This window comes from Haemaphysalis longicornis, unplaced genomic scaffold, assembly GCF_048455015.1.
Source record: "Haemaphysalis longicornis isolate Haplotype H1 unplaced genomic scaffold, Haemaphysalis longicornis Haplotype H1 scaffold_6, whole genome shotgun sequence".
NCBI classification, from domain to species: domain Eukaryota; kingdom Metazoa; phylum Arthropoda; class Arachnida; order Ixodida; family Ixodidae; genus Haemaphysalis; species Haemaphysalis longicornis.
The window spans coordinates 69,229,484-69,251,008 of record NW_027526407.1 but is presented as its reverse complement, the minus strand read 5'-3'; the positions used below and the strand labels follow the sequence as shown (position 1 = coordinate 69,251,008).

At 48.7% G+C, this 21,525-nt stretch overlaps 2 protein-coding genes across 2 annotated transcripts; both read left to right on the top strand.

Annotated features, from left to right (window-relative positions):
- Window positions 1–3,889: 3,889 nt before the first annotated feature.
- On the top strand, window positions 3,890–5,147 carry LOC144141625 (uncharacterized). Its single transcript, XM_077673167.1, has 2 exons — window positions 3,890–4,335; window positions 4,993–5,147. Exons 1-2 carry the CDS (start codon window positions 3,991–3,993, stop codon window positions 4,999–5,001), a joined length of 354 nt encoding a protein of 117 aa, XP_077529293.1. The 5' UTR covers window positions 3,890–3,990; the 3' UTR covers window positions 5,002–5,147.
- A 10,443-nt stretch (window positions 5,148–15,590) lies between these two features.
- LOC144141624 (uncharacterized) lies at window positions 15,591–16,998 on the top strand. The gene is made up of 2 exons (XM_077673166.1): window positions 15,591–16,007; window positions 16,818–16,998. The coding sequence occupies exons 1-2, from the start codon at window positions 15,666–15,668 to the stop codon at window positions 16,824–16,826; spliced, it is 351 nt and encodes a 116-aa protein (XP_077529292.1). The 5' UTR covers window positions 15,591–15,665; the 3' UTR covers window positions 16,827–16,998.
- The last annotated feature ends 4,527 nt before the right edge of the window (window positions 16,999–21,525 follow it).

The following is a 21,525-nucleotide window of genomic DNA, read 5'->3' as shown; positions in this document are numbered from 1 at the left end:
AATTTTCTTACTTCCACCCTTCATAGAGCTAAAGGCCTTCTTCTTTTAGACCCGTCTCTGCTTGTCCTTTCCGTTACACTGCTGGTGCACCGGCTGTCAATTTGTCTCACGCTAAAAATAGCGAGGTGAAGGGCTGCCTTATATGCTGTCGTGATGATTGTGTTCACTTGATCTTCTTGGCTGCTGTAAGTTACAATGCTACGGTGGGCTCAGTAATATCTGCCTTGTGATCAAGGGCCTCATGAGTGTTATCGTTTCATCTCCTCATTCTTGCTCTTCTCGTGGATAGCATTCCGTAATGTGGGCAAGTCGTTAAAGATTTTCTCTTTGTTTTTTGGTGATTGTGAAGCCGGCTCTGCCGCTTGACTCTATAGGGCACGCCGAGCATTCTTACATGACTGCTGTCTGTGAGAATATCCGTACGTTTTTTTCAGGGGGACTTTTCACTTTGCCCCGTGGTGCATTGCGTCTTTTTTCAAACACAGCTTGCGCCGGAAACAGAACCGCGGGAATATCGAAAACAGTTTGAAAATTCATGTATCAGACGCTAAACATTTGATTTCATTTCAGTTGGTTCCTGCTCAGATTGCACGTTTTTCTTCATTTCTGTGTGACGGGCGTTAATCCTTTGCCTGCAGTTTTAGTTTGGTGATCCAATGCTGGGGCCAGCATCGGTTATGGTGGCTCAATGGGTAAGGCATTGCGCTACTGAGCCCAAGTACGCGGATTCAGATAGCGGCCGCGGGAGAAGTTCTTCTAATGGCAGCAGAAAATAAAAACGCCAGTATTCCGAGGTTTCAGTGCAGGTTAAAGATCTCCAGGTTGGAAAAATTAATCTGGAGCACTTGACTACTGCGCGCCTCATAGACCGGGTGTGGCTTGGGCGCGTAAGTTACCGAAAATTTTAATTTTTATCAACCTGTGGAGAGGTGCTTTTATTGTGGTGGCGCCAGTTTCAGACACGACTGGCGATTGTATCTGCCGAGCATTGGACCACCGACAGGACGTAGAACGAACGTAACTGTGCAGGCGCGGCATCTGATGGAAATTGGTGTCCTTTCTTGTATCTCCGCAGTAGTATTATTGTCCTCCTTTCCCCACTTCAGTCGCTGTTGCGTCTCATTCCAGATTTATGCTCGCATCTCGCTGCCTCAGTCGCTGCTTCTGGGTTCTAGCGATGACGTATTTCCGTGCATGCATGATGGGCACGGCAGATAGCAGACGGCTAGCCGGTCAGGCACGGAAAAATCGAAAAATTGCCTTAATAACGCTATCGCTTTAAAAGACACACGCCATATTCATTGCAACTACCCTAATCAGCCTTGTAGGAACGCAATCTCTCCATCACCCAGTGCAATGAAGGGTACACCTGGAATGTACAGTCAGGATCAATTTGAAGGTTATCGAGGGAGCACCGACCAAGCAAGACGACAGCGCCGTTCCGTGGCCCTTTTTTTTCATTCGCGCAGGTGAGATTATGCTGCCCCCTCTCACCTTTTGGCTGTTGCATAGAATTCGCTCACCCCCTTTTGCAAAGGCCGACTGGCGAAGTTTTTTTTCTTCATTCCTTTTTGGCTGACGTATCCGCGTTTCGTTCCTCGGCTATTTTATAACAACGAAGATACCTCGACATTGCGGAATTGCGGAAGCAAATTACAAGTTTTTTTTTATACTAGAATGTCGCGGCATGCCGACATAGTTACCCTGAGAAAGCTGCGTATCAGTGTGTGTTATATCGGTGACGGCAGAAAAGAATAAAGAAAAAAAAACCGAACCGAGCGTACGTGGCATTTATCGTTTCTGACGGTAGTGCGCGCACTGCATTGAACAGCCACAGCAGAAGCTAACCTAGCATAATCTCGTTGTGGCTAATGCTAAGAAGTGTCACGCAAAGGCGCTGTCGTCGCGGTCTGTCGGTGCTCTCGCGATAACCTTCAAATTGATCCCGACTGTACCACCCATTGTCTTGAGCGATAGAGAGATTGCATTCCTACAAAGCTGATTAGGGTGGTTGCAATGAATATGGTGAGTCTTTTTGTGTTTAAGACTTTGCGCATGCGTAGTGATAGGTTGGTCGTAGGATGTATCATTCTTCAATTATATGTTCAGTTGTTAGTCCAGCGACCGTGTTGTCGTTTCTTTGACTTCCGCCTTCGTGTTTTTCACTGGTTTTTAAAAATGTGAGACACCAAGATTACTTTGGTGCTCCGTTTTGTAAAAAGGAGTCACGACAAAGATAATCAGTTTCATCGCCGCATGCCCGAACACACGCAAAAAATAGTTCTTTCATCACTTCGAGCATTAAATAGTGGAATAATAAACTATAGATGGATCAAATCGTTTTGTGTTCAACACATATAGTAGCTGAAAGACAACAGTGCGCTTTTCTTTAATTTCGAGCGATGGGCGTACCAGCCAACACAGGCGTTTATGTCGTCATCGCAAACTTCAACTCGAATTTCAGATCACCGGTCGCGCACCATTATGGACAACTTAAAGGAGCCATGAAGAGAACATACAACTTCGTTTAATATGAAAGAACTAGGATTCAGTATCTCACTCAGTTCTATTAGAGCCACAAAATTTTTTTTTAATAAAAAAAGCAAGAAATATTTAAAAACTTTCAAATTTTGCGCCACAGTGACGTGTTATGAGCAAGAATGACGTCATACGGGCCAACAATAAAACATAATTTTCAGTGCGGTAACTGCACGTTAGCATTCAAGTAATGCGGTCAAATGGAACTAGAGGCCCCATTACAGACGTCCAGTCATGTGTCGTCGCGACCGGTCAGTTAGGGGGCCGCCAATCGCGCAAACAAGGTTCCGTGACGTCATAGAAAAGTTGCGGGAAATTGGCTAGGGGGTCGCGACTGCTTCACACGTTTTCTTTATTATGTCCGTTATTTGTTCGAAGATTGCCATAATATTGGTATCGTTGTCGGGACTAAGCAGTCTTTTTAATAAACCCAACTTGTACTTTGTCTTCATGGCTCTTTTAAATGGGACTCTAAGATAATGTAGGTTTTATGTTGTCTAGTCTATTGTGTATTGCACTTTTCAGTATTACTGGAAGAACCAAACTGAGTCTCTTCGTTGCAGTAGACGATTTTGTTCCACAACACTGAGGCCGATTTGAACGCAAACCACAAACAGTTAATAGAAATAATGACAAAAGGAAAGCACAGGAATGGACACTGTCTATTCATTTTGTTGCCATTTTTTACGCCGTAATAGCAGCTTGTTTGTGCTGTGGGTGGGAGCTAACCACAACCATGGCCTACGAATCCAACTTTGGTATTGGACTGTTGCTCCGAGTTCTGTTTTGGTGCAGTACAATTACAAGGATAACATACAGTAAACCCATTGATTAATCGGTTGCTAGTATTTGCCATAACACGTCACTGCCGCCGTTTTGTAGTGTTCCGTTAGTGGTTTTTCAATGCTTTATTCTTTTGTAGCAAAATCAAAGTATTACCACCAAAGGCAAGATCTTTCAAATAAAACAAGTTGAAGTTTGTCTTCACCGTTCCATGAAACTTTTAGCCGAAAGACTTCAAAAATGAAAACAGGCGTGCGCAGATGCGTCTATACCGAAGCCTTGACAAGCGTGAAGTTTCATATTCATTCAAAAAAAAAAAAGAAATACGATGCCTGATTACGTACGAAAACAGGCAAGTAAAGGAATCGCCCAATTCACCTTCACAAATATATCGAGCAGTGAAACATCATTAGAACGTAAGTATTGCACATACAATACACGCGCTATACAAAGAACAGGGATTTGCGCTATCAGATGTGTTCTGTCCTGCCTTGTAGCCTTGATAACGTTGAGGCGTGGCTTAATGACGTTATTCAAGAAGGCGATTTAAATTGACGTCAAGTAGACTATCCCGCATTCGCACATTTCGACGTACGGCCAGTAAGCCGCAGTGCTTAACGCTCCTGGACCTGCCGGACTGTCGCTGCTAGCCTAGGAAGAATCTTCGCTATGGGTCAACGACTGGGCTGCCATTGCTGCGGTACTAACGAGCGTGACGAGGGCGCCGATTTGCGTCCAAACTTCATAATCAGGCTGGAAGCTCAGCTGCGACAGGCCAGACGAAGGGCAAGGGCCATAGCGAAGATCGAAGGTGGCACTGTGTCGGACCCCTCCACTTCGTCCCCCGACACCTTCTCCGATGCGGTTGGTGGTGCGGCAGCCCCGAAGGCGCCAGGTTCTGCACCCGAGGACAGCGGGGACGAGGATTCCAGCTGTGGGCCCGGAACCGCTCCTCGGACTTTCCGTGTCCAAATCGAGCGGGTGCCCTCGAGCGTGTTGAGTACTCCAACCAAGGTGAGTCGCCCTTGCTTGCCCTCTTTCTTCTGGAAGGCTCGCCGCTGGTTGGTTCGAGCATATAACCCCCCCGGTTCTATGCGGGGGGTGCAGACTTCCTGAACGAGATTCGTTTGTGCCGCAGACTCGTCGTGGAAGTATTTTTCCATTCGAATCATTATTGCTTTAAGCGGACCTAAATGCAATTTTCGTCTGAGGCTTTTATTGTGTGGCTACTGACGGTCTTCATCAAAGCGCCAGGGGAGGTAATGAAGGGTGCTATAAATGTCTGTTCTCAGCTGTAGGGTGAACGAGCTTCCTTCAATCGGTCCTTTTCTTCCTCGGGGGGACTGAGGGCTAATACAATCTGCTCGTATAATTTTTTCTCTCTTTTACCCGTGTCGAGTAGCCTTCCGCTCGTAGCATCTGTGCCCCACTACGTAACTGCCTCGTCCACACAGTGCGGCTTCCCCGTGCGAACTTCCCTTCGTTTTCTTCGGTTCCCAGCCGCGGTTCCACCGCTGACCCTTCCCTGCAGGCGTGCAACCCTCTTGAGCAAACGTTCCCTCCGATTTAGATTATTGTCGAGCTACCTTCCCTTTAGCTAGTCCCCGCTTGACTACTTTCTTTTGTGCGATTTGTTGTGTATCTTAACGTTGTCCTGTGTTCTTTACGCAGCCTACCTAAGTGCCTTGCGGAGCACCCGCCGTGCCGCTCAAGAAGGAAGACCAGCGTCCGCGGCACCACGTCTTTTATCAGTGTTTTTATACACTCTGCTGTATGGAGTCTCCTATGGTTTTAAACATGAATAAAAGACGATTCCTTCGCTTTTACTCCAGGCTCTTCCTTTGCTTCTAATCTCAGCATGTTACCTAGATTGCTGTGGTGAACGCGACCCTCGACCCTGGCCTCCTTCAGGTCAGCAACTCGTCATTCGCGGTGCTGTTGTCAATGATTAGACTTTGCTCGGGTTTGGGTTGAGGCACGAGCTGGTGGCCGTCACAGACAGGATCAACAAAGAGAAGTTCCCTGGGGTAGTATACACAGTTCCATGCGCAGACTGCGATTTCTGCTACATTGGTGGGAGTGACAATTTCAAAAGACGTTTGCGCGAGCACAAGAACCATGTCAGAAACAAGATAGCTTCGAACGCGCTAGCGGAACACGTGAAAGCCACGACACACAAAATAGACTGGGAAGCCGCATCAGTTATTGCCAAATAGAAGTGGCTGTCCCACTGATATCTCGAGTCCCTCATTATTCAAACGAGAGAAAAAATCGTGAACAAGCATGCAGTCAATCTCCCTCCGACGTATGCAAGATGCCAAGGGCGATTACTTCGGCCCACTTAAAATCTTCGTAAAAAGCCGAAACGCCTTTTTACGCTTTTAATAAACCCTGCGTCGGTGACTACCAGTTTTTAACTACGAACAAGCTGGGATGGTTGTAAATGCATATTCTTCGGTGAAACCAGCGCGAACTTAAGCAAAGACGAAGGAACGTGCGTTTGAGAGAGCATCAACTGTAAATAAAGTGCTCAATCATCCCATCTTTATTCGTATCGTACAAAGTGCAGAGCATGTAAACCTAATTTTCCTGCAACAGACATTTTATCTAGGCCCCGTGAAATTATGGAACGTTCCACATAGCAGAAAAAGGAGGCAAGCGCGTCAGCCAAGCAAGCGTGCGTCTTTATCCCAAAGAGATTGCATATCTGCGTGGGCCTTGACTGCCGCCGGTGTCTATGTAGCTGCCTTATCACCGTGGCTTTTGTAAACTTGTTTCACCCATCTGCCGTGTGTTTTGTTGTTTTGTGTTAAGCGTTTATATTCACCCTTCTTGATATTAAACATTATTGTAAGACCAGCGGCTGTCCTTGTGTTCCACTTCCTTTGTCTTTGTTTAAGTTCGCGCAGGTTTCTTCCAAGAATAAACCTATCTCTCCTCTGCCGCCTATCTCTCCCGGCCGTCGGTCCGCTGCTCCGTGCCGGGCACTTACGGAAGGGGGTGTGGTTTCACCTCTAGCTCTCAAGGTCAAAACTGGTAACCCCGCGAAGACTGCCTGAGGTAGTGTAGTGTAGCTATCGCTACAAAAAGCGCGAGCAGAGATCAGTGCCGTCGTGGGGTTGACGAAAAAGAACAGAAATAAATAATAGCTTGCCATGCGCGTTGGATTGATTGACGTAGACACAGACCACAATTTCGCCTGCAGGCGGTCGAACAAACGCTATCGGCCTTAAAAATACGATATCAGCCATCGCTACTTTGAATCCTTCCTCCACTCGAGCATCCTGTGAAGGAGATGCTTGAAATAGATGAAAAGCTGAAATAATCAGCTTTCTGCGCAGCCATGCGAACTACGAGGATGGCACATTCTTCCTGACAATAAAGGCATCCGTAACTATGACTATGGCTATGTATATAACATCACGTTTCTCTGTTCCTCACATGACCGGTCGTGCCGTCGCTCCCCTGGGGTTACCTCGGCGATCGACGGAAGGGGGGGGGGGGCGCAGCAACTGCACGCCACTGTTGCGTCGCTCGTCGCATCGTTTGAGAAAATTGTTCCATGTGTTTATCGCTTATACGTGACGCCATTGACAACTTATTCGCCCGTTTATTGGTGTTACATTTACTAAGCCTTTTTTTCTTCCATTTTGTTTCTTGTCGCCAGTTGTACTACCTTTTCATCGAAGGCGTTAGGCATATGCACCCTTCCTGTGCAGGCGACCCCATGCTAATATCTTGTGTCGCACAAAATGTTTATATTTGCAGCAGAGGGTTGGATTATCACAACCGCATACCTATTCCTAGAGTCACTAGTTTACAGAGTATCGGCCCTCTTTTCTCCAATTATTCTGTGCCGCCGCCATGATCAATTGTCACTTCGCGTCACGTAACATTTGTTCACACTGCGACGGTCCATTTTGTGGTTCATGCGTTTTCAGTCGGTCAATTGGGGAGGACTCAGCTTTACCTCCCTGCTCTGCTGCTGCGCGTGACTGCCTTCATTCTGAAAGAGGCTCAAAGATAACGCGTATAGCAGCATTTAAGCAGAAAATGTGTGACTGAAGATGCCGTTTTCGAGCATATTAGGCAGCATTGTTAAGAAATGATCCGGTCGAAGATAGCGGCGAGGAAGTAGAAGCTGCAATTTTAAAACACTGATAAACACCAAAATGGCCGCCACTTCTTACTTGCGTGCCTGAGTGGCGGTTCTCCGATACCTTACCTAGTGACATTACCTATACGTATAGAGCCCCGCAACATGCTCGAAGTTTTCAAGTTTCCGCCGCTTTTCATAACAGCCTTGCGCCGTGATTGCTGTTTTTGTGCGGCCTTTTTCAGATAAATCGAGAGGACTGGAAAATTGACTGCACACAGCCGGATTCCTGGGCACTTCATATTATTTAATGTTATTTTATTCAGGCGCACAACACTCGAAAATAGCCCCAAGTAGAAATGCTCGCCCAACTACGCGGCTTGGAATATAGACGCGTTTTCGTAGCCGCACGCTGCTTTATATTTGTTTTTTTTTTCTTTTGCCTCTGCTTATGTGCCATACATAAATATCACTTTTCCAATCAGCGTGTTGCTATTCTTGATCCTATGTGCTGATTTATCTATTTTTTATGCATGTGCGTTGCTCTTTATTTACTAAGGCTTTGTTGCATGCACGAATACGCAAAATCCGCATGCAATCAATCCGAGCCTCGAGTACTGCAAGAAATAAGATGTCGATTATACACGAGACAAACCGCTGTCTGTTAAAGCCGTGCAACACCAACCTGCAGCCATTTCCTTAACTTCACAGACTTACGTCAGTCTGCCTATGCAAGCGTCTATGTCGTCTTTGCGAAACGCTGTTCAAGTTTTCAGTTAACCCGCATTTAGTCAGACGTGCACATTGGGGAGGACAGCTTCGAAGTGGCCATAAAATCAAGATACAAGCTTGGTTCAACAGACGGTTTTGTCCCATACAGTGAGCCCGATTGATTTGAACGCAAAGTACGCACGTTCGTGACGACTTTTATAAATAGCGGCGTGCCTATGCTCAGCGATCCGCGTGCCGCATCGGTTATTACTTGTCTGGCTTCTATAGTCCTTTGCAACAACTTCGCACCGGCTTGCGCTGCGTGTTCGCCTCATCCCTCTGTTGTATGCGCTTCCTCGGCCTGTCGTCGTTGGTATTTCGTCTTTTATTTCGGCTGAGGCAGGTGCACACATTCTGTAGGCTCGACGGCGTGCTTAAATAAGAGTTTTCCAACTGCGAAATGGTTACTTGGCTAGGTTTGCGGGATAACGCAGGCGGCTGGCGTCCACAGAACGCGCACCCACCCGGCTAACGTCCGCAAGAAGCGTTCACAGCAGCTAACCCTTTGTTAAAGTGTTCCATGGTGTTCCACGCATTTCCTAGTGCGCGTACGTGAGAATAAAACACAAAAAAGATTTAGTGCGTTTTGTTTCCGAGCGAAGATTTAAAAAAAAATTAACGCGAAGAAGCCTCTCGCGCGCACTCTTTCACACAGTTAATCAGAAAAACGAAAGAAAACAAGAAGAAACACTCGGCGAGGTGTTAGTTACCATTGGGCTACCTTGCGTTTAATAGCAGAGAACATATAAAAGCGGCAAAGAAATGAGCGGAAGGCCTGGATGGCCTCAGCTTGTGTGGAGGCAGTGCCGCAGTAGAATGTATAGTGAATAGTGGATTGAGGATAGAATGTGCAATACCGGATAGAATGGATAGGGATGTCGAGGTCGTAGGCTCGGTGATAGTCGACATCGGCAGAAGGCTCGGTGGCAAACCTATCCGAATGAAATGTTTTCTGTAAAAAAAAAAAAGTTAAGAGACAAATAACTTTGTATCCTAAGATGTAAGGCGCGATAGCGATACTTCGACTCCTACGGAGTGTGTTCGTACGCAGCTGCTGCATTTCCGATCTATGCTTCAGAGCGCGAAAAGATAACGAAAAGAGAAAGACTAGCAACCAGGTTTTTTGATCGCCGTGTCCCACGAGAGACAAAGGCTCTCCGCGCTACTGCCGCTTAAAATGTGATCGTGAAAGGTTGCAAATGCGAAGTGTTGGTCAGTTCGAGCGAGGACAGTCAATGTCAGTGCACCAAAATGTTTATTCTGTGATGTCTAGCCCGGGCTGGAACACTTTGCTTTTTTCAAACAGAGAGAAAAAGAGAGAGAGAGAAACGATCTTTGTTCAGAAAGAAATAGTTGTGGTTTACAGAAAACACGGTAAAGAGATGGCAGGGAGCTCGAAGGTGGATCCTGAGTCTACGGCACCAGAAGCAGAAGCTTCTTCCCTTACAACCTCAATCAGCTCGCGCTGATCTTGAGGTAACGAGCTCATAAAATCTGACTCCCATGCCTCGAAGAAGTGGAATATATTATGTTTGACTTGTTCCCCCTTGACGTACCCTTGGACATGGCTATGATGCGCGCAAGAAGGTGGATGTTTCCCCTATTTTAGCAGGGTTCCAAGTTAATGTGTTATGTTCCCACCGAGCCCCTTAACGCACATGGATTTTAAGAAAGAAGCCGATGTTTTTCATCCACAGAGTTTGGGATTATTTGGCGTTGAGAACTCGTTGTAGCAAGGGTAAAGATTGTTTTCCTAGGCAGTAGGCATAGAATGAGTACTCGTTCTTAACTTTTTTCGAAGAGGACAGTATGGTTGTCGTCTTCCCAAGGAGCCCGGTATGTGAGTTCGTGTACCCGCCGAGGTGCCTCAGTGGCTAAGGCGTTGCGCTGCTGAGCACGAGGTCGCGGGTTCGATTCCCGGCCGCGGCGGCCGCTTTTCTGATGGAGGCGAAAAGCAAAAACGCCCGTGTGTACGAGATTTCGGCGCACGTTAAAGATCCCCAGGTGGTCAAAATTAATCCGGAGCCCTCCACTACGGCGCGCCTCATCGCCTGCGTTGCGTCGGCGCGTTAAACCCCACAATCAATCAATCAATCATGTGAGTTCGTGTGCCTCTTGCATAGTGTGTCGTTCGCTGCCAGACCACTGTATGCGGCTGTCCAGGTGACGTTGTTAACTTCCTGCATTATGGATGTAAATGTCTTACCAAAGCGCTTGGCATTCTGCCTCCAAAAAACTGTTTAATCTCCTTTGTGAGTCTCTAATTGTGTTACGCTTCTATTTGTAATTCCGATATTCGGATTTCCAACAGGATGGCTCCCACTTCCACTGCTGTGTTCCTGTTCGTGTATGTTTAAGGGTTATGCAGTTACAGAAATTGCCAGAGTACTCAATTGGGGCCTCGTGCTTTCGTACATCCCGGAGTCGGTGTATACTCTGGTCTCATGATACTTAAACTTTCACCGAATTAACTTCAGCCCGCCATAGCGCCCCTTCTTGTGTAGGAGACTATTCATACGTTCGGCCGAGGAGAGTTTACTCGGCGAGATGTCATTTCCCATTGGCCTACCTCGCGTTTAATATCGGGGTCGCTGGATTGGTGTCGTGTCTATCATGGCGTGCAGTGGCTTCCTTTCAAAGACGGGGGGGGGGGGGGGGGGGGGGTGCCTGTCTTGCTCGGGGCTGTGTCGCGCCCGGTTTCGATCCCACGGCCACCTGGCCGCAACGGCAGGTACGTGGCACTCTTCCCACTGCGCTACAAACCGAGACGGGAGCATGTGCTACGAGCGCGCCTAATGTCCTTCACTCATTCAAACTACGTCAAGAAGCTACTGATACAACGAAGGCACGCGAAGCTGAACGTCAACGGAAACGACTAACTAAAAACCAATGGGAACTTCAGTCGACCCCATGGCTGCTTCGCTTACTACTCAGGGTTCCCCTACGCGAAGATGATGTAATTTTTTCTGTTTGGGGGTGCACGGTTGGTGGTTCCTGTATCTTTCCGAAGGCAGTATGATGGGCCCTGCCGATTTTGTTTTTACATCCGCTTTTTTGGTGATAGGAGAGGGGTTTCTTCGATTTCTTGAAATGCGCAAGGAAGACTCAAGTTGAGGACCTATTCATCGTCATTTTCACCAACATCCTATTTAGGACGACTGCAGCGTGAAGGTCTCTCCCCTTGACCTTCACCCGCTGTTGTCCTGTGCTTCCCCAGTTCATTCTTTGCTCCGAATGTTGTTATTTCATCCCTAGATCGAGTAAATGGACGTCCCCTTCTTCTAGACCCGTCTGTGCGTGTTCATCGTTTTACCCTGGTGGGTCACCCTTTGTTAGTTCATCTCACGGTCAAAATTGTGAGGTTGAGAACTTCCTTATATGCTGCCCTAATGATGGTGTCTCTTTCTTTCACTTTCTTTGGTGAAGGTAAATTTGTGGTATGGCAGGCTCTGCAATATGCTGGTTATTATCAGTGGTTGCATAGGCCTTATCGTTTAATTTCTCTTTTTCTTGCTCTTCTCTTGGTTGAACGTTTTGCTCTTGGGTAATTATTGATTTAAGAGTATTTGTTTTTGGCGATTGTGAGTTGTAACTACCCTCTTGTCTAGAACCCCGCTGAACATTCTTATCCGGCTGTTCTATGGGAGGGTATTCGTACCTATTTTTAGGGAGATTGTTCACGGGGCCGCGTGGCGCCATCTGTCGTTTACCAGGCCGAGCCTGCAGCGGGTACATAATCGTGGGATTACCGAGAACTATTATGAAAACCTATGTGATTAGGCGCTATATAGTAGGCGTTCTTTTAGCCGTTTTCGGCTTACAATCTATGCCTTTCTTGATTTCTGAGAGACCGGCGTTAATAATTTGTCCCCTGTTTTGGTTAGGTCACCCACTGTTGGTGCCGGTATAAGTCCCGGTGAAAAACACTGCGCGGTGGCTCAGTGGGCTGATGAGCCCAAAGACGCTGGTTTAAATTTCCGAAACCGGCGGCCGTTTTTCTGATGGAAGCAGGCAGCAAAAAAAAGAAAACATCCCCCTCGCGAGGGGCACGATCAAATGCAGAGCATTTCTGCGGGAGGCGCGCCTGCAAGTCGTATGGATTACGTATTGGTTGTTGTTGTTGTAATTGTTGTCTTCCAGCGTAGACATTGTCGATGAAGTCGATGGTGAAACGTGCCGTGAACCCCCTGCCGCGGCTATGACGCAACGTGGAACGGCTATGACGCAACGTGGCGCGGCTATGACGCAACACAATCCAACACAATCCACTTTAATCCAATCCAAATCCAAGCCAATCCAATCGAATCCAATCCAATGCCCCTCGCGAGAGAGTGTTATAGCGCCGAAATCGCCACCACGCGAACGCGTGATGCTGACGTCACGATCACGCCACAGATGTTAGCGACCGCAGCGCGCGCGAACCATATGTGGTTTAAGCGCGAACCGACCGCGGCGAGAGAGCGCGATGCGAGCGCCCCACCTGTTCTTGCGCGCGAACCTAACGCGGCGAGAGAGGGTGTTGCGCACGTCCCCAGCTGTTGTGCGCCCGAACCGAACGCTGCGAGAGAGGGCGTTGCGAGCGGAGAGAAGGCGAGGAGGACGCGGGGGAGAGGGCGCACCTCTGGCGGACGGTTGAATGAGTCAAGGATATAAGGCACGTTCGTAGCCTTCCGTTCTGTGTCGGCTTTGTGGCTCAGTTGGTGGAGTACCGTGCACCTTGCGTTCCGCCCGCAGAGTCGTAGGATCGAAACCTGGCGCCGGCAAGTATTATTTTTTTATATAGTGTAGGGGTAGCGATGCGGACGCGGACTACGGACGCCAACGCGGGTGACATCGTGAGTTACTGAAATGCTCTGCATTTAAAAATTGGCAGCGTCTCCACTCCGTGGATGAGGGTGAGGGTGCGGTGTACGGGAACTCGAAATGACATCCAAGTTGCGCCCCGAGTGACATGCGATTTGAGCCGTGAGTTTCACCTTGATTGGTTCCCACATGAAACTGCAACTCTTGGCTCAAATCGAATTTCGCTTGATTTTCGCTTGATTGTGGTGTGCGCACGGATGGATGCGGATGGACATTGGGAGGTCCTAAGGTACTCCGCGCCGTTACAGGCGAGGGAGTAAGCAGTTTGACTCTCGGCTACTACCTAACTTACGGTCGTAGCCCAATGGGCAAGACGAGTGACACTAACTCTATCTGGTCTATCAGACACAGGCTCGAATCGTGCCGGTGCCTGTGTGAGTTTTGCGATTGTAAATGCTATGCGCACGGACGCGGACGGACATTGTGCGGTCCTAAGGTGCTTCGCACCTAAATGCCAGTGTGTCGAGATTTCGGCGCGCGTTGAAGATGCTAATGTGGTCAGAATTCTTCCGGAGACTTCCACTATACGACATGCCTCGTAGCCCACGAGTAGCTTAGGCGCATGAATTACGGGAAATTTATTTTTTGATTTTATGGTGCAAACACGCTTTGGTATGATGGCGTAAGATGCGGGCATGGCTGAAGATCGTGTCTGCCGAGCATGCTACCACCGACTGGGCATAGAGCAAACTTCACCGAGCAGGCGCGGCATCTGGTGCAAACGCGTGTCCTTTCTTTCGTATCCGACGTTGCATAATTCTCCTCCTTTTCAAAATTCTGTTGCCGTAGCGCCCCGTTACAGGTTGAGCGGAGCACTAGAATCTTTCTGCCTCAGTCGCAGCTTCCGGGTGGCCGCAATGGCGTACTTCCCTGGACGCCTGATAAGCACGGCTGATAGCGGATGGCTAAGAGCCACGGTGGAATCGAAAAATGAGCATAATAACGCTATCGCTTAAAAATATACTTAATAATCCTGCGCAGCCTTATTACATTATACTTCCAGGGAAAACACCGTGCGCAATGGCACTTGTTGCGTACAGCTGAGAATGACCGGCAGGCGCACGGTAAAGGCAATTTCTTTTCACCATGCAGGCACCCACCGCATCCGTTCGGTGGAAGTGACTGAAAAAGATATCCTGAAGATAACTACGCTTCTCGCCGCGAGCATTGTCCGGGGAAGATGGTCATGCCAGCTTTGCCAATTGTTGGGATTTATAAGCCACTTCGAGGAAGCCCCTGCAGCAGCAGCTGCAGTTATTGAGGAAACGCCGCAGCCTTTCAAGAGGTTGCCATCATTTGGTGCTCTCTCCGATAAAAGAAACATTGTTTTTTCGAAAGAATGTTGGCGCTTCAAAGCACGGAATGGCCCTGTTGGAGCTGCTTTAAAGGAATTCAAGCCTCCTGTGAACTTTTGCCCGTGATAGACGATATTTACGTAAAAAAAGGCTTTTCGACGTAAATAAAAAGTCGATAAAGTTTCGGGATGTTTAAATCGGCGCAAATGCTCGAACATAATGCTAGTCGAGCAGTAAGGTATGGTACCAGTCTGGCTTACTAGTGTACGCTGAAGGTTCTACGGGTAAGAAACGGGTCTAGTCTGAACCGTAAATTCATGGTGTTGGCGGGTATTACAGGTGCCCAACCGTATAATTGATGTAGAGTGGTGCGAACGCTATATTCTATGCAAAGAGTAGCACCACCTTACGGAGCGCGCCGTCCCTACACAAGTTTTAGGCACGCTGGATCCCTTTGTCGCCGGCTGCTATGGGCATGTCACCATCTATAAAGCCGGTCGTGCACACGGTTAAGCTAGATAATAACAAAAGAGAAACACAAGAAGTAGACACTCACAATTTATTTTGTTACGCAGTTGTTATTACATCACAGTAGCTTGTTTGTGCGGTCGGCGGCCGCCGCTCAATTAAAGCCACAGCCAAGAAATTTGACTTCGTGATTCCAGTGGTGCTTTGAGTTCCGTTTTATTGTTTCCCTTGAAGGCTTACAAGTAGTCACTACATAGATAAATCTGTTTTAGCATTTGCCACACTTCCCTTCTGCCGCTTTGTAGAATTCATTCACCCGTTTTATCCGAATTTTCTTCCTTTTCGTGAAAGCAGCGCATTACTCTCAACATCAACTTCTTTCAAATATTTTGCCTCCTAGATTCGCCTAAACTTTCCGCCAAAAGCAATCTCGAATTAAAAGACCTATGCGCAGATGCGTTTCTATCGAAGGCTTGCAAAGCGTGAACTTTCCCATCTATCAAAAAAAATTACTGACGTGATTACGTATGCAAACTAGCAAGGAGTGCAATCAAACACTATCACCGTGTGAAAAAAAAAAACGAGCGCTAACATATCATGAAACGCAAGCACTGCGCAGCCCATTCACGGGCGAAAAAAAAGGGAGTTCCGCTGTCAGACATGTCGTGTCATGCCTTATAGCCTCGATAATATTGAGGCGTGGCGTGGTGACGTCATTGAAGGAGGCCCTATAAATAGGCGTCGATTAGGCCATCCAGCATTCTCACGTTCGGGGGTTCCGCCAGCAAGCCGTCAGTATTCTAGGTTCCCGGATTAGCCGGACAGTCGCTGCAAGTGCAAGAAGCGTCGCTATGGGTCAGCTGTTGAGCTGCCCTTGTCGCGGCCGTAAAAAGCCCGAAAAGGCGGAAGATAAACTGCGTCCCAACCTCATGGTGAGGTTCCAAGCAAAGATGCGGCAGGCCAAACGACAGGCCAAAGCCAAGGAGAAGGTGGAAGGTGCAATGTCAGACTCCTCTCCCGACACCGTGATGGAAGAAGTTGTGATCATTGGGGCAGCACCCCCCGTGGCCGCGGCTCAATCCGTAGAAAGCGACGACGAGGATTCCTTTACTCCAGGGTCAGGGAGCGTTCCTCGGACTGTCCACGTCCAAATCGAGCGGAAGCCCTCGGGCCTCGGGAGCACCCCCACATCGGTGAGTCCCCTTGCTTGTCATCTTGTTTTTTTTTCTGGAAGGCTTGCCTCTTGTTGCTTCCTGCGTATAGCCCCCGGTTTGATACGTGGCGTGCAGACGTTGTGCGTCAGCTTAGTTTGTGCCTTGAACATGTTTAGCGCGAAAACCACAGACGGTACACAAGACAGGAGACACAAGCGCTTGTTCTGTTTCCTTCCTTGTGTACCGTCTTTGGTAAGTTTTATTCTATTAGTTTGCGTCGCAGATTTTGTGGAAGCATTACTGCTCGAAGCAGAGCTGAATGCGGTTCTCGTCTGAGGCTTTAATTGTGGTGACACCTGGCGTCTTCATCCGGGATTTCACAGTGATTTTCGCCATCAACGTGTCAGCAACTCTAATAAAGGAAGCCATAAATGTCTGTTACCAGCAGGGCTAGTGAGCTTCCTTTTACTGTTCCTTCTCTTCCTCGAGGGCTGCGTACCCAGTGCGGTCTCCACCGGTGTGGTTGACGATTTCTTTTCTTTTACCTGTGTTGCGTAGAGTATTGTGCCTGCAGTCTCTAAGCCGTCACTAACCGGCTTCGTTGTTTCACATGCCGCCATTCGTTCGCACGGGGCGGCTTGCCTGAGCGACATTCTTGTTTGTTCTTCAGTTCCCCGCTGTGGTTTCGTCGCTGAGACTTCGCTACAGGCGTGCAACTCTTTCGGACAAACGATCCCAACGATTTGAAGTTTTCGAAATACCCTTACTTTAGCTAGTTCATGCTTTCCGACCTTCCTTTGTGCGTTTCGCTGTTTTTATGCTCACCTTAGTCTTGTGTTCTTCGTGCAGCCTCCCTAGGCGTCCGCGCCGATCCAGCCGCGCCTGTTCCAAGCGGATCAGCCGTCGCGGCTCTCAAGAAGGAAGACCGGAGTCCGCGGCACCATTTATTTTAACTGTGCTTCATTACATCATGCAGCGTCGACTCTTCACTGGTTTTAAAGTTCAATAAAGGACGATTCCTTCGCTTTTACTCCCGCCTCGGCCTTCCTTCCCATCCCGAGGAATTTCGCCTAGATTGCGCTGCTGAATGCCACCCTCAATGCTAGTCTAAGTTGCGTCAACAGGTCTTCATTCGAAGTAGTGGTTCGAACTGGGCTAGCGCCTGCAAGAAATAGTCTCGACAATCGCAAGCAGCTGTCTTAAGTTTTCCGGCCTGCTGGGGTATGAATACATTTCTAGAGTCTACGCCTTCGTCGGGCCCTGCCATGTGGGTGAAGGCAGTTGTCTTGAAGAGTGCTGCTTGATCGTCAACCTCCCACCATGAATTCATATCGCGGCCCGAGCGGGGCATTTGGCTAGTATTACCGGCCGCACGATCCGTGCACTCAAAGTAGTCGCTATGGCAAACACCTAGGGTCACTCAGATGTTGATAGCTCTCATCGACACTGATAGCGCCATAGAGCTGACCATTACCGCTCTCCGTGACGATGCCGTTACGGAAAAACAAACATATGCACCTTTGATAATCTACACAAATCCTTTAATGAAAGGAACGCACAGTTATACAGATGGTGATTCTTCGTTTGGGCTTGGATGGCGCCTGCTCTCCCGCTGTCACATATTTGAAACTGATTTGTTGCATAATGGTGCTATAGTCAGATTGCGTCTCTGTCTCGTCGGTTTCAAGAGTCCGCCGCGCAGCGAGAATCCCAGGGACCGCACCCGTTGAAACGTAAACACGCGTGTGAGCCAGGGCCGTTAATGTAGTGTTGTTCTGTGGGCTTTCTGTGCGCGACAACTGCAGCTGCCTGCGCAATGCAACACAAGTGCATTGCTCGGTTTTACGGACCAGGTGAACCGTGGAACCCTTTGAGTGTGGCGTATCTTCAACGCAATGCGGCATCTATCACCTTAGCCCCCATAATTGGTCGCTATCTCGCCCTGCGAAAGTGGATGTCCAGCGAAGCTGTTGTAAGCCACTGAAAGTGGTGATGGAGGATGGTATGAAATGTTTGTTTCTCGGGCGGCTTGTCGGTTGCTCTCGGCTGGTGTCGCTTGATAAGGGTACAGAGTATCGGCACCCTTTTCTCCAATTGTTGCGTGCCTCCCCAATGATCATTCATCAGTTCGCATTGCGTCCCATTTGTGTACCCTGCGACGGTTCGAGTGCGCCGCCATTTTGTGGTTCATGCGTTATAGCCGGTGAACAAGTTGTGCATTTTGCTCTGCTGCTGCGCACGACTGACGTCGTTCCGAACGCGCGTCAAAGATAGCGCCTGTAACAACATTTCAGCAGCAGAAGTGTGCCCAAAGATGCCGTTTCGCTGCATCTTCGGTAGTGTCATTAACAAACGAGCCGGCCGAAGTGTACGGCGAGGCCGTAGATGCGCAATTTCGCAACACTGATACGCGCCGAAATGACCAACGTTGCTGACTTGCGCGTCTACGTGGCGGTACTCTGATACCTTATCTCGTGACACAACGCTCCAGCTTCTCTGGCCCCCAATTCCCGGTCCTGCCCAGTCTGACACATGCGCGCGTCGTCTCGAGAAAGAGATGATCTATTTAATGACACTAGTGCTGCCTGGCCTACAAAGATAAGCTGCAAACATAATCTTTACCAGGAATACATGTTGGGAGGGGGCGGGCGTCCCATTGTTCACAGGCACCTTATCGTCCATAATGCGGTTCCGACGCCTGATTTGTGGTTTCCTTAATGGGACACTAAAGGGTGGAAACAAGTTGCCTGTATCGATGGATAACGTTGCCGAGAATCTAAATACACCATTTTTGCAACTAACCGATGCTTAATAAGGCAGAAAAATCTGGAAACGTGAAAACATGAGACGACGCTTCGTACGCATTTGGGAAATACGGTTTGTGACGTCACAAAAGTAGTCAGCGGCGACGGCTAATTGGAGAAGCATCTATAGGCCCTTTTCTTCAAATAAACCGCTCCTAAGTGGTCGAGCAGGTGAAATAAACAATATAATTGTAATTCAAACAATTCCGTGCCCTAATTGTATCTAAAAAACAGACTACAGCTTTTTAATACACTGCGTCAGAAGCTGCTTCCCTTACTATTGTCAGCAATCATGCTCTCAGTTTCGTTTTTGAAGAGCATTGGTGCTCAATAAACCAATTCAGTAACCTGCGACGCTGAGCGCCAGAGCTTCTGCCAGCAATGTACCTGGCAGGAAGCAACTAAAGTGCCTTTTTTAAAATCGGCAACGGAAACAAGAGGCACTGGAGGTGGTTAAGCGAGCCGGCCGAGCTTCAAATCCCCCGTCCTCCGTGCGTGGAGGCGGAAGAGTAGGGGGAGCTGAGTAACATTTTATTTAAAATATTGCTATCGGTAAAACGCTCCCGGTTCGAACATAGCCTCCCGTGAAATGAACTTACTGCGCGTGGTTAGCGAACCGATCCGCCCGTTCGCCTCGAGCTGCCGTTGATAATCCGTAAAGCGTGCGTCGATCTGTCCTGTTTTGTTTAAGCAAGGGCGAACGCGGGCTTAACGACCCCGACACGCGGGCCGTGGAGGGTGAAATGGGGGGAGTTGGTGTTGATTTATCGCGAAAACAGGCGTGGAAAAGACGTTGACCAAGACACAAAACTTAGTTTTGTTTAAGCAAACCTGTTGTGCAAGTTGGTACATTATTATTAAAAAAAAATAGAGCGCGACTTGGACAACGACAGTAAAGAAGGACGACGGGACAAGCGCCCCCGTCGTCCCGTCGTCCTTCTTTACTGTCGTTGTCCAAGTCGCACTCTATTTTTTTTTTTAGTTTTGTTTCTTGGTCAACGTGTTTTCTGCGCGTGTTTGCCCGAAGACTTCGAGGCGCCTTTCTGAGCGCGCCATACCGGAACCCTGAACGCCGCACTTGATATTCGGAATGACGCTTGTTGCTTTGAAAAGAAGCTTCGCTGCTAGCCGGCTGGAAGGGTTCTGGTAATCTTGAGTAGGCGGACACACCGGCCGCTCTAGCCTTGAAAAGCGTTTCTCAGTCCTTCGGTGAAAAAATTAGCAGTGGCTTAGCTCGGCTATGCCAGGGTATTCGTAGCGTGAGCTAAGGTTCAGCTGGTTATTCTTATGTGTCCTGGTTGTCTAGGATTAGTTGATTATGCTTATTGCTGCTAAAACGATTTCCAATCCAATCCAATCCTATTTAATTTAGCCCAGTCCAATCCAATCCAGTCCAGTCCGGTCCAGTCCAGTCACTGCTCCTCGCGAAGCACGGCTCTCCAGGAACCAAGCGAAGCGGCTATCAAGCGGTTCCTGCGTAGCGTCAGACTTAGCTACTGCGTAACAGAGGCGCCCAGCTAGGCACGCGCCCGCGCCAGTGCGCCTGCCGCGGCTATGACGTCACTCCTCTGGAATTCACAGACCACCGAATGTGCAGACCCAATTCTCTACACACCCGTACTCCAATTGGATTGGATTTCAATCCAACGCAATCCAATTTACTCAAATCCAATCCAAACCAATCTAATCCAATCCAATCCAATCCGATCCAATCCAATCCAATCCGACCGATCCGATCCAAACCATTCCAATGCTCCTCGCGCTTGCTCAGAACGGCCCTTCACGACCCACGCGAAACTGCTCAACCTCGGCCAGTGTAGCTTACGCTACAAAACCATAAACGTCCAAGCCAGCCTCCTCGGCAAGAGAAACGTGCCGTAGTCCGCCATGCTTCTGAGACGTAAAAACTACTGTTGCCAGCGTTTACCCTCTAGACCGCACCGGTGCTGCCTGCGCTTCACTCCTAATTTGGGACGCCATGGCTATAGCCATGGCGTCAAGAGAAAATGAAAGGGAAGCGTTTGAGAGAAATGACAGCTTTTTTGCTTATTTCTCAGAATTTAAGGCATCGCTGCTTGGCGAACAAAAGCCGAGAAAGGCACGAACGTATGATCTTTCAGTTAAAACAAAATTTCATTCCGACTTTAATGTCCCTTTATGCGAATTCTGAGCTCTATCCAGTATGTCTGATGAGCCTGACGCATGTGCTCGGCATCTTTTCATGGAGGTCGGTCTTGCCAATGGCGATGCAACCGTCGGGGGCAGAGTTGTACAGCTTTGCTGTAAAATATCTGAATGCGCACTAGCCACGTACGCGAATGTTATGCGCACGAAATTGTCGCGGACTTCCGTCTGATCCTGATTAGTTATCCTTTGTTCGTGCAAGCGCTGTTGCAGCATCCTTTTTGTCTGCGACTATGAAAATACAGCGCTAGTCCATTGCGTCCTCCCGTATCTCGTTCTAACAGTTGTTTTAAATGCAGAGCATTTCTTAGCTTCGCCTGTTCCTGCGTCGGACGGTGTCAACAGTTTCGCGTCCGCAGCAGGTGCGCCTCTCCTTCCCTCCTCTCTCTCAACAGCAGCTGGCGCGCGCATGCGTCGTAGTCAGCCCGTTCGCTCCGTCGCGGTCTCGGCCTAACAGGTGCGTGATAGCAGCGCGGTGGGTTGTGGAAGGGCGCGCGCTGCTTGCGCATGCGCGCTCTCCCCCCCCCCCCCCCCCCGTACTGCTCTCCCTCTACTGCGCGTGCTGCAAA